Raw genomic sequence first — 17,169 nt, forward strand, 5'->3', positions numbered from 1 at the left:
CACACCATTAGAATTTACAGAATGAAGTATTTTCAAATAAATCTATTTTCAATCTTATGCTGTATGTTTCTTTTCTCTTTTTATCACGAGCTGATGTGTTTAAACCAACTTTTATTTCGACAAAATCTGAGTTTTTCTAGATGTTTTATTCTGAGTTTTTTTTATTTGGCATTACTACTCATCATGAACTCTGCTTTTATTTTTTGATGCAGGCTTATTTAGACACGATATTAGAATACTGAATTTCCAGTTATATCTAACTTTAAAAATCTAACTTTATATTACAGGTTGTTTCAAAATGGTTATTTCTTAGCTTCCCAATCGGGTCTAGCAGGATCGGATTGGTTTACGGCTCTTTTTTTTAAGTCTCTATGGCAACGGCACGCCGGTTGACTTTGTTTCGAGGAGAAAGAGCGACCCGTGTTTTTTTCCTTGCTGAAATGATTTATTGGATTAGTTTTGTAGTGATGCAGGACTAGGGGGCCTAACTGTCAGACAGAAAAAGGACAGAAAAGCTGAAGAAAGCTAAACAGGAGAGTGATACAGCCTGAGCTAAAGGCTAAAACACAGGGGCTAAACTGTTAGTGATGTTCATTCCAACCCACATGCAGCAGTTATTCTGCAGTTGTCTGTTCAAACTTGAGTCCATCAATAAAATGAAGAGTAAGGTTACGTCAGCTCTGTTTAGTAGCTAATTGGCAAGACATAGCTAACCAGGATTAACCAACATTTCTCATTACAGACATGTCTAAGAGCACAGGGCTGTGAGTAATGCTAAATACAGACTCTACCGAAGTGTGAAAACTGACAACTCCAACATAGCCTACAGATACGTTGGAGGACCAGGCTTCCAGGGGCGCTGCATATAGCGGGCTACTACAATCCTTGCTTGTTGTTACGTTTCAAACCATGAGGTACGTAACTGTGCTGATAAAAAAAGCTCACCTCTCTGTGTTGTATCCGTTAAAAAGTTGTCTTGAACAAAGAACAAATGAAATTTGTCACAATTTGATCTCCTGCCACGTAGAGAGGAATGACAATTTCTTTAACACTTATTAAATAGTCCAGATCAAGTGCCTAAATTACCCTCAGTACAACTTAACTGACAACTGTTGAGTTAGGTTTGTTATGCTAGCAGTTGCTAATGTTACCCAAGCTCTCTAGCATCAACCAAAGGTCAGTAGTGAGGTTCTTGCTGTTTCCACAGTTCTGCTTTTGGACACAAACTGTGGTGACCTCAAGAGGACTTTTAGGGGGCAAATGATTTCCCTTTGGAGCCACAAAATATTTATGCAAATGCAACAGCAATTCAAGGTGAGTACAAGTATTTCTGAAGTCTTACTTCTTTGTTCTAAGAGCTAAAAGTATTCACTTAGTATGTCTTAAACACATTGTGGGGAGCTGTGGATTACATGACTACAGTTGTATTTTGAAGAACTATCTTCTCAATCACTTTTTAGACTTTCTAATTGGGAGTCATTTTTTGGCTCCGTGGTGAAGGATTCGTTCCTCAAACTTGTCTTAAAACTGTCATATTGAATGTTGAGTTGTAAAATCAGTCAGAAGCAGTACCTCTTCTTGAACAGGGTATCCCTGGTCTGGCCTGAGGCTTTAGGATTTCTGCTCACAGATTCACTCAGACTAATGCTGTCATCTCTCATAAATGGCAGCTTCCTGGTTCCTGAAAGTACTGATTGAATATTAAGATAGGAGTGAGATTGTTATCTATCTCTGCCTGAGCCAGAATCCAGACAAACCAAAATATGTATGGGTGGAGGAACCGCAACTATCAGAAAATCCATCGACGGAAATAGCAGCTTTTAAGTCAGGGCAAAACTGTTTACTGAGGGCATTTCCTTGGAAGACTCGTGAGATCGCTTTTCTGCCAAACCTTGGAGAATGAGCTGTCCAATACTTGAAGACATGACTCTAAAAAGACTGTGCTATTGTGTTTCTTGACTTGATGTAAACAGTAATTAAGACATCGCCTCAAGACACATTGGACAACCCTGTAACTGTTTTTTATTTAAAGGTGCAGTTTGTAAAATTGGGAGCATTTATCTCTATCAAGTGGTCAGTTTTAATCCGTTCAGAGTGTACTCCGCCGTGTGCCCAATGACAGCTTGGAAAGGCTCCAGCCCCCAGTGACCCTCAAAAAGAAAAGCAATAAATATGATGGATGGATGGAAGTGGTCAGTTTCTAGATTAAAACTCTCCCATGTTCACTCCTCTTGTCAGTGATGTGACATTATCTTTCAAGAACAAGAAGCTCCTGTGATTCAAGATGATATAATTCTTTATTTATCAATATTTTACCAACAGAAGTGTCTGTCAAAACAAATTATTTTGTGCACAACAACCACACCTCTTATTCAGCATCCTATGCATTCCCTGTTTGTCCAGTTTTACTAGTTTGTCTTGTCTTTGCTGCTGTAGAAACATTGCGCTGTAAGATGGAGACCTTTGGAAGATTATCCTTTCTTGAGTAGATATCCATTTTATTCAGCGTTTAACAGACATAAAGACATTTTTATATTCAGGTGTTTATACACTAATTCCAATAGCTAAATGCTACTTTACTCTGGTTTGGTCTCCATCAACTTCAGGGCCACCTTGATATAGGATCTAAATACTCGATATGTTCACCAGCAAGTTATAAAGTGACAGTCAACTGATCAACAGTAATCGTTTAGTAAACAGCAGCTTATTAGAAGCCTGACAAGTTACTGAAAGTTAGCATTAAACTTAATCAAACCAGGAGAGAGGCAGGTTTGAGTTATGACCTCAACTTTTAGAAACTCCTTTAAGTTAATGGGAATAAAAGCAGCCAGATGCTGAGGGATTTTTTAATTTAAAGGTAGTTTTCAGGTGTTTTGTGCCTTTAATTAGATTACCATGTGAATCATTTTGTTTTTCATTTTTTGTGTATATTAAGAGATAAACTACTGTATTTGTACTGTTTCTTGCTTGTTAGTCTTCAAAAGTGAGAAAAATAACTGAAAAGGAGGAAGGATTTTTAGCTTTTATGGTGTTTTTAGTTCTCAAACCATTATACAGATGCATTCCCGCCACCTAGTGGAGTGGAGTGGAACAAAGCAAGCAGAATTAAAGAAAATGCAAAAAAAATGGACATTGTGCTCTTAAGATCTCTTCTTTATCCTATTTTTATATATTTTTATACTTAGATGTTTATCTGGGCCTTGAGGGTGAAAATTCATGCTAGCCATGTGTAAACATATGCTAATATGACAATAAAGCTTCTTGAATCTTGAACCTCTAATGTTTTAGGACCCCTACATATAGGTGCCCTTTTCATGCATTAAGAAGTTAAAGCTGTAAATAAAAACACCTTTTAACTTTTGGTCTCTTGAATTTGTTATATACGGCTAGGTTTCGGGGCTATTTTCCTTGAATTATAAATCAGTATGACATCAAGAAGCCTTTGAACAAAAAAAAGGAAAAAAAAAAACTGAAAGAAGAGAAAAAAGAAAAAGAAAGAAGGTGGAAGGGGGCCACTGGTCACCTACACAGCCCCCCTCTTTCTCTTCACCCAGCTACGCCCCTGCTCTTAAATTACTTAAATGAGACAATCTGCTTGTGCAACAAGCTGAAACAGGACCCCACATAGTTTGAGTGTGACTCTAACCACCGGGACCAGACCCTGACATAGATCAGTCCAGTGAAGTTTGCACCGGACCGGTGATTTGGTGCAATGCGAACACTTAAATGGTTCATTGTGCACGCTGTCAGATAGATAGGCGGGAGCAGCAACCTCCCACTCCTCCTATTGCTATAACAACCACAGGGCGGGCGGTGTGACTCGATGCCACAGCAGCACGGCTCGTATGCGACTGCCAGGTGTCATCCTCCAGCGAGCAGCCCCGACCTGAGCTCACCGTTCGCCGCCTCCCTGGGACTGAACCCCGCCTGGGAAAACAGAGTGCAGGAAGCGGGAGGGAGGGAGAGCCTGTGTCTCCCCTGTCACGGTGATCTGGACAGTGGGGAAGCTCAGACTCAGGATCCGCTACGTCAAACAGATTAGTGAAATAACCTCCTGGGCTAGGACAGACATACCTCCCCTCCTGGCTGCATGCATGGGGCTGAGAAAGCAAGATAGTCTGAGAGCCAGGAAGCCTTTGTCGGAATAGAGAAGTACACTACTTTTCTCCTCTTTGGTAGTGTTTGTTTTGTCTGGCCGAAGATCCTCCGGTATCCTCCTCTTTCTTGTCCTCCCCCACCTCCTGGTGCGAAATGGCGAAAGAAAACGGCGATGGATCTTGGAAAAAGCATGTCGATGATATCAAGATGATATTTGACTTCAAGGAAGTCCTTGGGACGTGAGTAACAAGACAACAAACTTTGTGTGTAGACACTTAGCAATGACAATAAGGCGATTTAACGGAAACGAAAGCAAACTGACAGCTGTTGAATATTTGCTGAATTCATCGTGAAATTCTGAAGGGTGACAGAGAAACAGACAAGGCCTTTAAAAAAAGAGATTCTCCAAGATATAAACATATTTCTCGTCAGTTTTAACGTCGAGGACGCGTAAAAAACGCTCCAGTTGAAAGAATTATGCGTAAAGTCAGACACGCGTCGTTTGATCAGTTCATTCAGAAACTGCTGCAGCAACAGCGTGCTTTGGAAATCTCCCCTCACATCTCATCTTGTAGTCTTCACAGAGCTTTGTGCAGGCGCTCAGTTATTTGTGGTCGCTTTGTGCAACAACTCAGACAAAGACAGCAGGGCCTATTTGCATACACAAATGATAAAATGAGCCCTGAAACTGAGGCACCATCTGTGATCTGACTTTGTGTTCGTGTGCTCTATCTCTCCCACTTTCTTTCTCCAAACAGAAGAGCAGATTCGAGCTCAGAAACACTATGTCTGGGTTTACAGTCCGTTTGTACAGTTTAGGAGAGCTCATCTGCTCATGTTGGGTGCAGTTTTTTCAGACCACTTTGGTGTGAGTTATTCTCCTGCCCTTGGATCACTGAGAAGACAAATTCCAGAGTTTATTTTGGTCCTGCTGTTAGTCCTGCTTGACTTCATGTCTTTTTCGTCTTTGAATAAGTTACAGTGCTCAGTCCCTCTGATAAAAGAGGCCCGGTCATGGCCGGGTTGAGCTTTTACGACAGAAACAAGCAGTCAATCTCTAGATCAACTGCCTGCTGACACGTTTAATAGAACATATTTCTCATTTCCTTCAGCTCTCTATCCCCTGAGGACATTTGTGATCTCCCTTGACTACAAGGAATCTAATGTGATGATGTTTGTATTGTTGAAATTCTGGGAAGGGTCCAGGAAGGAGTCCCCCTGGGGAAATATGATAGCGTTATTTCTTGTTTGGAGAAGAAGTGGCGTCAAACTGAGTAGGAAAATGGGCCTGACGTCGGCCTTTTACTGAAAACGGACACTCTTGATTTGTGGTTGTATATTCCATCTCATTTAGAGTAACTTCATATTTATTCTTGGTTGTCTTTCCTGTGAACAGTGCTGTTTTGCATGATCACAAACCTGTTTTTTTCTTCTTCCGAGGAGCAGCATCATAAAAGTGTCTCACAGCTCAGGTGATTCATAAAGCTCACTCAACACTTCAGCTGTTGCTCCAAACAGTCAGACGCTCCTACCTGGAGGCAGCTCTGATTTCCCCGAGGCTTTCATTTATGTGCGAAGAGCCTCTGAATAACACCAGTGATTCACCATGGTTTACTGTCCACACAATGACCAGGTTGGAGGAACACACACTCATATCCCTCACCCACATCTCAGTGTGTCCCAGCGTGTCGCTGCTTTGGCCCTTTTGCTGCACGCCGAACAGCGTGTACTCGTCCTGATTGACTTTGAGTAAGTCCCATTTACGAGTTCCTGTGTGTGTGTTATTCAGGGAGTGCCTTGATGCCCCACAGCAGGGTTCAAAACGGGCCACCTGGGACAGAAAAGCCCAGCAGCCCTGCAGCTTTGTGCAAGGATTAGAGATAGGCGAGGAAAGACTGTTGGTGGAAGGAGGAGACGTAGATTATCCTCCTCCTTATTTTCCTGCTGCTGCTCCACCACATCTCAACTGAAGGTCCCTTGTTTGGTTTCCCAATTCAGGATCATCCCTCTGGAAGGTCCTTTTGCCAAACAGAAGTTATTCATCCCAGACGTCAACCTCTACACGCCAGGACAGTTTTAAGGCTCTACTCTTGAACATGTCACGCTAGAACCCAATCTCATCACATTAGAGCAAAGTGGCACCTTTAAAAATTCATTGAATGTTAAAACTGTCATAACTTTGCATTCACCGGATTTGAGACACTGTTTAATTAAAAACATGACACATTGGTATAGATCAAGCAGTCAAGAGTATTAAAATTAGCTTAACCGCCACCAGTCATAACCTCAAAACCTGCATTTATAGCCAAGAATGAACAGCACAAAGCTGACTAAAGCCTTTGTATCAAGTACTTTGTGCTTGTCCTCAGCCACTAGCTTCATTGAGCACATTCATAGATGATAAAAACAAGCATTACTGTCGTGTTTTAAGTACGCATAGAGTTTGCAGTGAGGCGAAACACTCAAAGACCATAGGGCTACTTTTAGTGCACAGAATCAGCTAAGGATACTCAGACACACAAAAGACTAACTGCAGTGAAAAAGAGGCAGAATTATATGTGGTCGAATTATATAATGTCATTCTGATATCTTTGTTGTACCATTTTGACATTATTAATGGCTCAAAAAAAGATTTAATTATGTTGAGAGTTGCATCTTTGAAATCCTGCGTTTCAGCTGCCAAATGAACACAGTTTTCGCTACTGCCTCTTTAAGGCTGACCCAGCATTCTGGAAGCTTCCTCCACTGTTGCCTTGCAGCAAAGTTGTGTTCCTCTTTGTAAAAAGAGCAGGCCTACAGTCTTATCCACACAAGTCCTCCTCACAGTTTTGAAACCCACATTTAGTATTGACAGCCAACAATTTAACCTAACATTTGTTTTTAAGATATGAAAAAGCATAATACCACCTCTTCAAGTGACTGGCATAGACACATATTTCAGAAGGCTGAACACCTCAACAATCACACCTCTGTGATAAACTGATTTTGTGAGGCAGATTTTTGGCTTATCTCTTGTGATATAAACACTAATATTTGGTTGCCTGAAACACAAAGATTTGTCAATATAAGTATGAGACAAGATTGAAATACTAAAAGAAAAGCTCAAACAACAGCTGGAGGTCAGTCTCTGTGGGTGTGTAGTGCTTTTGTAGACGTCATCCCTGATAAGATATTGATAGTTTTTCGGGAAGACTCCTGCAGCAGTGACAGTAATTCTTTGGACATACATCCTCTCAATGTTTCCTTGCTTTAGCTGTCGTGAACTAATGAGATCTTCGCCACTGAAGTCCTCCTGCCTCACTGCCACTCGCCTCTCGGCTAATTTCAGACCCTTAAGCTGTTGATACTCTGTGGAAACAAATTAAGTAACCTGACCACACGAGTGCTTTCCCAGATCCCAGAAGAGACAGTGTTGTAAATACACAAGGCAAGGAGAGTTGTTACTCGCACTGGAAGTGCTGAGGTGTTTGTCGTGCATAGTTTCTGGTTCACCACCACATTACAGCCAAATGAGGATGGAGCACTACAATGTTCCTGCCTCTTAGAGTGCTGCATACTTAATTTAGCATTGAAATTACAGCACAGATTGAAGTTAGCACAGAATGGAATAAGGGCTAATTAAGAGATCTTTTAAAGGTAAGGCCAGTCAAAAAATAAAAAAAATGAAAAAACCAACCTGCTGAACTATTTAACAGAAAATTATGACCATAAAAATCAAAATTCTTCTTTTTATTAAATAATTCGGACATCTTCCCTGGGATTCTTGGAAACCAAAAATGCAGCTGGCTGAGTTTTTGTATTTATTTGTTTCTTTAAAAGTCTAAAAATATATATTTTTTTCAGTGCCATTAATCCCCTTTCATAGCAGACACAAATAATTCTTAATCTTCTTGACAGGAAACCTTAAAAGTGTACTCAAGTGATTGAATCTCTAATAGAAATAAAAACCGTTGATGTCCTAATATCATAGTTTTTGTTTATAAAGTGAAATTGCTCTCAAAAAAGTTACTTATGTGGTTGTTTAGCAATTACAATTCAGCACTATCTTTTTCTTGTTATTGACATTTTGATGAATAAGTGTCCTTGTCGTATTTTTAGTTCTTCTTTCCCCTGAAGGAAATATCCAGCTGCCAAATGCTAATGTTGGATGCTACACTATTCTAGCTAGTTATAAAGTCTATCTACCAGCTGTTTAGCGCCCGGATTGCCATGTACTTTATTATTTGAAAGTTATGCAATGTAACTTTACCTTTGGTCACTAGGTTTCACTCTTTGATCTGTGTTTAGCTCTGGTAACTCCTGGAAGAAATATTTAGCTCTTTGGCTGCTAAATGCTGATGCTAGATGCTAACCAGCGACCTAGTAACTGTCTGCTGTTATCATTGCCTGTATCTATGTGTAATGGGCACTTCCTTAAGAATACATCAGCCATTAACAGTGTTTTCTATTTATTTTTTGTTCTTCTCAATTAATCCATCTTTAGCCATTAAAATGCTTATGCTAAATGCTCTATTGGCTACCTATCCATCCTCTGTTGAATTCTCAGCAGGAAGTGAGTTTTAAAGAGACCTTTTCAATAAAGCTCTCCAGTGATAATGCTCTCTATCTGCTCGCCCATTAAGTGCTTTGTCAGGTTTTACTTTTTGTTATTAATGTGCTAAAGTTGTCCTCGGTGAGCCCCACTCAGCCCAACACAGTTTAGCTGCAGCTGACTCATCCAGGTCATTTTTTAGTCATCCATAGCCTCTTTTTTGTTAACCAAGAATGAAACCATCATTCCTGAATACCTAACTAATGAATAAACAGAACTCTTTCACAAATGCTAAGCTGACTATGGTTGTGACTCGTCCGAGATGCTTTAAAGTGAATGCTGCTTCATCAACGCATTGATCATTTCTTAAACACACATTGTGTGTATTGACGAGTCAGGTCTTTGATGCAGTAAAAATGGCAGCTAGGCAACGAGGATGATGGTAGTCCTTAGTTGCTCCCTCTAAGGAGACACGACCAGTACCTACCACAGTCCTCCAGCATTGAGAGACTCTGTCATTGGCTGGAACAATAGCAAGTCTCATAATTTGCCAGAATGTGGCCCTGTATATTTTATGTGTTGTCATTTCCTCTGCATTCATGTGTTCATTTCCCCCTCACTGCAGTAAATGCCTACAGAGCCATAGTTTACTGTCCCCACTGCTCTCACAGAGCTGAAGTGCAGCAGTCTGCCTTGTATCAAAGCACAGGAGGTGGTAATCACCCTCATTAAAATAATTCAGCTTCTCTCTGTTTGGCTGCTCGGTGGACTCAGACAGGTTCCTGCCAGGCTTTTTCCCCTCAGAGATACATATTTTTCTATTGTTAGTGTTGTTTGAGTGGTATTAGCGCTCATTGGCATGTAGCTGACCATCTCAGTGTGTTTGATCAACAGAGGGCTGATAACTAAGTGCATATTCCTGGAAAGTGGCCTGAGGTCCAGTGTGCTGTTGTGTTGTTTTAGTGACTGGGACTAAAAAAGCTGCTGGATTACGCTTTGATCATATTTTTAGAGATTTGAATCTGTAACACAAGATCAAAGCTGGAAGGACAGAAATCCATTGTTTGATAAGCAGGACAACAAAAAGGTCACAAACCCAAAAGCTCCTTGTTTCATATCAGAAATGACGAATAAGAACGGAAGTAAATACTCATCTACTGTTAGAGTAATACTCTTGACCAATGATTGCAAGTTGTGGTTGCTTCGTAAGCTTCCCTCCTCTGTCCTTAAACAAGCCCATTAGCTTAGCTAGTGACTGTAAACTGCCTGTGGGTTTATGTCAGCTCTGTTGGTGACTGACGACATGTCCACTTGCTCAGTGACAGCTGGGATGGGCGTCCGTAACAGGTAAATGAAGTTTAAAAAAAACGGCTAAAATGTTAGTCAAAGAAAACTTGAGTTGTTTCATTGATTACACAAAGGAAGGTGTAATTTAAGATGACTTACACTATAGCAAACTGTCAATCGATCATACTGGTTATTTTTATGCCTTAACATTTAACAGATTTATAAGGAGAGCACTCAACTAGCTGATGAGAAGGCTGATGGGTGTGGTGATAAATTAGTATTTAAAGTACCAGTAGATAAAATAGTTGGTTAAGAGATATAAATTTAATCAATTTCTAGTAGGTAACAGTTACAGTTTTAGTTCCTCTAGATGCTGATTTGGTTAAAAAACTTTAAAATTATTCCATACAACCCACATTTTGATGCTCGTGTTGTCATAGTATGGGTATTATTAATTTGTGTATTTTAGGGCATTTTTGCCTGTATTGGATAAGACAGAAGAAGAGACAAGAAATGTGGGGAACAGAGAGCAGGGGAGGAAACGGAGCAGATGGCTGAGATCTATAGTTGAACCAGCAACTGCTGTGATGAGGTTGATAGCCTCTGTAAATCGGACATGCTTAAACTGCTTGGCCAAATAGCGCACCGTTATGTCGGTATTTTATTGTTGTCTGACTTCTACTCGATCAAAATTCTGAAAATGTCATCTGATAGATTCACAGATAATTAAAGGGATCATGTTTGGACAAGATGGTCTGGTAAAGGGTCAGCAAGTTACATACTTTTGTCTCCTTAATCTAAATTTGCTGTATATCTTGTCATACTTTTCCAAAAGCTTTATTTGATTCCTATATATCTGTTCTCTTCACATGTTTTGTCTTTAATGCTAATGCACAAGCATGACATCCACTGTCTTTAAAACAGCCTAACAAGTGTGGTTATCCTGTCGTTAGTAATGGTGGGGTCTACTACAATTAAACTAAATGCTCTGTTGGAGAGTTGCTGATCAATTTTTTTTTTACTATTAGTACAAATGGTCCCTTTTCATCGCTAATTCCTGGTCATGCATATGGGCCCAGGTCTTGACGTAAGTGCCAGAATTACATTTCCCCTTGAAGAGTTGTCTTTGACTGACTGACTGACTGACTTTGAATCAGTTTTTGGTCCTTAATGCAGACACAATACGTTTTTCGTTACATAGCACTTTATTACAAGTGTCCACAGAGTTTGATCCACCTGTAGAGCTGGCCTCAGATGGACATTTGAGGAATTGCAGCACTTGACACTTGCATGTTTTTTGGTCCTGAATGTAGCAGTTCAGTACTTCAGATAGTTAAACATAACATCGTTTACAAACAAAGCTTTATTGATTTCTGACGTTAGTCTTTCAAGTAAGAGCCACTCGAAAGGCAAAGGCCATCTTGGAGGACCCTCAGCACCCCCTGCATGCAGAGTTAGGACTTCTGGAGGAGGTCAAATTCTAATGGATACCTGAGTTTGTTTGTTTGATCAGCTGTTGGGTTTTTAAATAAGCTTTAGGTATTGTCGCCTCCGTAATTACCTCCGCCAAGGAGGTTATGTTTTTGGGGTTTGTCTGTGAACGGATCTTGATGAAATATTCAGGAAATGTTCAAAGTGGGATAAGGAAGAAGTGACTAAGTTTTGGAGGTGATCTGGATCCGCGTCTAGATCCAGAGTTTTTTTAAAGGATTCTTTATCATTGTGAGATAGGGCCTTTTTCACCATATGTGTATATAACTCCATGATAATTGGTCTGATTGCTTTGCAAAACAATACAGGCTCATTTTAATGATATGATTAAATAATACGGTAATATAATAATAATTTCTGACAGATGTAGAGGGATTCAGATCCTGGCAATACTCTGGATACTAAGACCCAGAATGTGAAATAAGTACTGGGTCATCATGATTTTCAACACTATCAGGTAACAAATTATCATACAAACCTGCATCTAACGCCAAATTGTAGCAGGCAGTCTGCTGAAAGGGAGTATAACATTAAAGTAGGACTAAAGTGTTGCGTGACAATCACAGTATGCTTGGCCGAGGTCCGCCCTCTCCAAGTGCTTTTCTAGTTTTACTATGGACTGTTAGTGTTTTGTCCATGGTGATACCCGTAGTAGTTATGTTTTATATGTATGTATTTATATTATTGTGCTATCTTTTTATGGATGCATTGACTGCATGGATCTCTGTTGCAAACCAAATTGCCCCTCAGGAAAAAAAAAAGATTTTTCTAATCTTAAAAGAATTCATTTGAACATAACATTCTGTGTACATCATTGTTTTCTGCAACAAGCTCTGACCATCTGTTTCTTGTCTTATTAAAGTCGTCATTGCCTCCATTGAAAGGTGACTTTGAACACAGCAGGTAACCTTGACAGTATCTCTTCGCGGATTATCAATTGTCAACTTTCCCTACCCATATGTTGTGTAACGAGCCGCTGTAATGCATCTTACACAAGATGACTCATTGTGATTACTCAGCAAACCTTGATCCATGCACCACCTGTAAATGTCAATAAGCCAGCATCAGTGGTGAGACCCCCACCTCCACCTCCGCCCACTCCACCGAGAAAAAATCCTCCATTAACAGCGCCCTGGATTTCATAATCCCTACGAACAACCAGGCGAGGTCGCAGGCAGAAAAAGTTTCCTGTGATTGATGCGGGCGCTTCACTCTGCATCTGCAGCATCAGCCACAGCTTTTGCACAGAGAGCAGCCCACATTCACATCTCACATTAGTCAGCCCGTTTGGCTTCACTGCCCTGTAAGTGTAGTGGTGCTGTGTGACTCCAGATTGTCACGCACACACACACACACACACACACACGCACACAGCTCTCACTGTCATCCAAGAGCCGTGAAGAGAGAGCTCTGTGTCTCTGGGAAGAATTTAAATTTCAACTATTATTATTCAACCGGTGAGTCAGCATGCTGGCTTGATTGTACAGTCTGTGACAGTGGGTCAGGAACATTTTGCAGCCATACAATCACATTTAACTTGCGTAATAGATCAAGATGAGCCTCAGTAATGCTCGGATTTAGATAGGGCTTCCTCTCATCACTGAATGTAGATCATATCTAGAATACAACATTAATTAAGTGTGCCAATTGATTGTTTAGTCAAGGAGCGCTACAGTCAAACATCATTTTTATGATTGATTAGATTGCTGGTTATTTCCTCTGTCATGGAAAAGTGACGAAGAATGCCTTTTTTTCTTGTACAGGGGATTTGTCATTTTCTTTGTTTGATCAACAGCTCAGAGATATTCAAACTGCAATCATATGAAAAACAACAAAAATAACCAGAGTAACCAGTAACCAAAATGGAAATAGATACATTTTCTCCAGCTCCTCTTCTCTGCTCCATCTGTAATTTTATGCATATGCTGCTGCACCTTTTGTATGTTTTTATACATGTGTGATAAACTGCATGTAGCGTTTGTATGTGCAAATACAGCATGTGGGAAGAGGCATCACCATATGCATGGCTTTAGCAGATATCACACCTTTTCTTTCCTGTGAATGGAGCACGAATAGATTTCACATTAACAGAACTGCAGCATGCTTTGTGAGTGAGGAAAGTAACAGGCTCAGATACTGTCATGTTGTCATTTACAGGAAGTGATGCTGCTGCCTGTCAATGTGGTGAGCAGGGGGCAGAAATGGTGCTATACGCTCTCACTGAGTTCACAGGTTTCCTGTGGTTTTTGTCATTGTGTGTCTCCTGTTGCAGAAAGACAGAGAAAAAACACTGAAGAAATATGCGCAAGTGATGCCTGGCATACCCGTCTGACTTGTGGAAGACCTTTTTTTTTTAACTCCTTCTCAGGTCCACACAGCTGTGAGGATGGGTTGCACATGCCAAATGAAAATGCTGCTCACTGTCCTCCCAGCAACAGCTGTGGTGGGATGATAGTGCTTTAACAGGCCACGGGGTCCAGCATCACCTTTCTCATTTGAATTAACATACAGTCCCAGGGTAAGTTTCAGAAAGAGGTCAAAGTCAGAGGGGCGTTCACTCCAAACGCTCTCAGCAGTTTGTGTCAGCTGTCTGTGTGTTTCACCTAATCACACCAAGGGCCAGCTTTGTGAGCCGCAGGTAGCGTGTTTATGCACAGTCTGTGTTTATGTGTTGTGGCATTCACTGACCCTCCCCTCCTCCACCCACCGTGTGATGGTGGAGTAGGGGATTAGCGTGGATTTGATGGCCTTGGTGGGACTTAGTGCAGCAAGCGGAACTGAGTTTAGAGCCTGTTGGGAGGAACTGATTACACTTTGAGGGCATAATGGACCTTTTGATGGTGGCCGTCTTGCTGTATGTGACTGTAGGTGTGTGTATGTGTTTCTTTTTCTCTATAATTGGTGATGATCCAGTGTTGGAAAGAAGGGGGCAGAGAAGGGCAACAGACAGCCTGGTTTTGAACTAATTGCTGCTATTAGGACGTAGGTGTTGTGGTAACTCTCTGAAGAAAAGAGACAAATAGCTCTTCCACAATGTGAACCCATTAGTGCCATGCACTGCAGGGTGCCAAAAACTCAGACATACTAACAAAGTATAGCTGAGGTCATGAAGGCCAATGACAGCCTCATTTATTATCAAAGCTGCAGAAAACTGCAGATGGCACAGGTGATCTGAACACATCAAAATCTTCCTGCAACAAATAACGGCTGCATGATTAAAAACATACACAACATGCTGAAAGTGGTGAGTGTCAGCCCCACACAAAGCGTATGATATCTGAAAGAGAGGATGATATTAGGAGATAATGTTATCGCGCACTATTGACTTTATGTTTGTTTTCAACACATTTCAAAGACTTTACTGCAAGTTTATAAATGTTAAAGAGGGGTTATTGTGCTGTCCCTTTGGTACATGACTTACCACCCAGAAGAAAATACCGCCCTTTCTCACTCTTGTGTTTTAGAAAACCCTTATTTCAGACAAACCTCCTTCGATCTGATTGGTCAGCACTCTGGAGGCCTGTTAGGATCAGAGCAATGGGCAAACCTTGGTGTTTGAGGTCCGCCCCTTCAACATGTTATGAACCAGTTTGAAGATTCTTATAAGATGACCTCATCAGTTCAGAAAGTCTTGTGAAGATCTCATGAAGATCTTGACGGTACTTTAAGAATGGACCATTATGAGCAGTTTACATATTCAAGGATTTTAACAGCTCATGTATATTATCTGACACAGTATGTAGCATTTTAAAAATCTGCACATATACAGTGTGGACAGCCAGTATTGTTACTTAATAACCATGTGTATGGATATATTTTCTATATATATTTGGGACAGTGTAATACCCCCTCTTTAACTTTTGCTCTCATTCTGCCTTCTTTTTTTTTGCTCTAAGGTTGTTACACCTTAAAAAAAATCAACAAATCATAACTTTTGCTGCTATCATCACCATCGCTCTTTGTTAAAGGATTAAACAGGATCTAATATGTAAATAAACATACCGTTTAGCTAACAAGCTAACATTTTAGCCACAGTTTTTAGATTTTAGATTAGTTTACAAATCTGATGCTAACAGAAACAGTTATTCCTCACCTTGCGTTCTTTGGTGTCACCAAATCTGAGGTAGCTTGTGCCAGAACTCTTTACTGTAGGTTGATTTTACATAAAGTGATCTGGTTAATCATAGTCAATCACTGTTGTCAAGGGGTTTCGACCAATCCAAATCAAGTATTTAAGTCAGCTGGGTTCAAGGTAAAAAAGCTGGGTAGAAGTAACAGCTAACTTGCTGGATAATTCTAAAATTCCTTGTTGCCGGATGAAGATTTTTGCTCATTTCAACCTTTTTATTTACCCTTTGAGCTCCTTATGCCTCGTTAAATGCTTTAAAAGAGCTACAGACATGCAACACGCAGCCACACTGGAGAACTTCACATGGCTTTCTGAGCTGAATATTTCATGAGGACGATAAATTGGGCTGGAGAGCTGCACTCAAAATCAAAAACTCCTCAGTATTCTGGCCCCAGGCTCAGTTTACTCTTTTATTTCATATGTTAAGTACTCATCAGAAGCACAGGGTCATCAGGGGCTCAGGAGTTAGTCAGAATACTTTTACTGTTTTGGTCCTACAAACACAGCCCAAGGAGTTTCACATCATCAATCCTTTTTTTAAAGCTTTTCAAATGAAGCTGTGCTGAGAGAGCAAGAAAGGAAAAAGGTGCCTGTGAAGGTGCGTAATGAACACAAGACGAGAGGGGGGAGGGAAAAAGCAATCATGCTGCCTGCTCAGCAAGATTTATTAAGGTGGACTGAATGTGGTATCATAGCAACAGATAGGAATTGCTAGAGCAAATATTCTCTTAATTCTGTATTTGTTTTTAAAAGCTCTCAGTATGGAGACAGATGGTCGAGGGAGACATGCTATCTGCTGTCCTAAATGGGTGTTTTTAGTGGTTTTAAAAGTGTTTGCAGTGCTTTTGGCTGCACACGAGCGCCAAGCATGAGGCTGTTGGCCGTATTCAGAGGCTTAACTTAACCAGATCTCAGACCTCAGTACACAAACAACATCTTGTGAATATTTACTGAGTGACTGTCCACTCACACTCCATGGGTTTTTCTGTGTCAATATTGTCCAAGCAGATATCAAGCAGTGCTAACATGTCTCTCTGTCTGTCCTACAGGGGGGCGTTTTCTGAGGTGGTGATGGCCAGGGAGAAGGCCACAGGAAAGATGGTGGCAATCAAGTGTATCCCAAAGAAAGCACTGAAGGGGAAGGAGACGAGCATCGAGAATGAGATCGCAGTGCTAAGGAAGTAGGTACCACATGTCAGAGCGACACAGGGAGGATGAATTAGGAGGGGTCATCACCTCCTGGTATCCTCCTGGGAAGCATGTCTGTCTGAGTAACTGTCCTTATTCACACTGCAGTCAGTTATCCTTTGACATAGTGTAAGGCTCAAAGTGTGTTGTCATGTTGTGCTATGTCCCTGTTTCAAAGTGGGAAAAAGGAAATCTGACGTGTTCCTCACCTCCTTCTTCTCACCTTTGGTCAAATTTGACATCCCAAAAGCTACCTTATGTTAGCCCTCAGCTATTTCCATGGAAATGTTAGACGAATGTGCCTTATTTTTGCCGTGAAGTTGCTGTTGCCAGGTCTCACTTCAATATTACTAGTAGCTTTCGTATTGTAAATCGTCTTTTTAACATTTCACTAGCAAGTATTACAAGAAGCTAAGAAGTAGCTAATAGTTAAAGGAAGGGTCTG

The 17,169-nt window shown here is 40.7% G+C and overlaps 1 protein-coding gene across 2 annotated transcripts in view; it reads left to right on the top strand.

The window, feature by feature from the left end:
• The first annotated feature begins 821 nt into the window (after window positions 1-821).
• Window positions 822-17,169, top strand: part of camk1db (calcium/calmodulin-dependent protein kinase 1Db) — a 34,428-nt gene continuing 18,080 nt past the window's right edge. Inside the window, exons 1-3 of one of the 2 annotated variants that reach the window (XM_074677961.1) lie at window positions 822-914; window positions 1,208-1,314; window positions 16,586-16,717. In XM_074677961.1, the coding sequence (XP_074534062.1) occupies window positions 16,608-16,717 (110 nt within the window). In that variant the 5' untranslated portion in view covers window positions 822-914; window positions 1,208-1,314; window positions 16,586-16,607. Of the gene's footprint in view, window positions 915-1,207; window positions 1,315-3,608; window positions 4,338-16,585; window positions 16,718-17,169 lie in introns of those variants that run through there. The other variant, XM_074677960.1, reaches the window with a different exon arrangement.

This window comes from Halichoeres trimaculatus, unplaced genomic scaffold (assembly GCF_033239565.1).
Source record: "Halichoeres trimaculatus isolate MK-OKI-2021-1 unplaced genomic scaffold, fHalTri1.1 fHalTri1_scaffold_10, whole genome shotgun sequence".
NCBI classification, from domain to species: domain Eukaryota; kingdom Metazoa; phylum Chordata; class Actinopteri; order Labriformes; family Labridae; genus Halichoeres; species Halichoeres trimaculatus.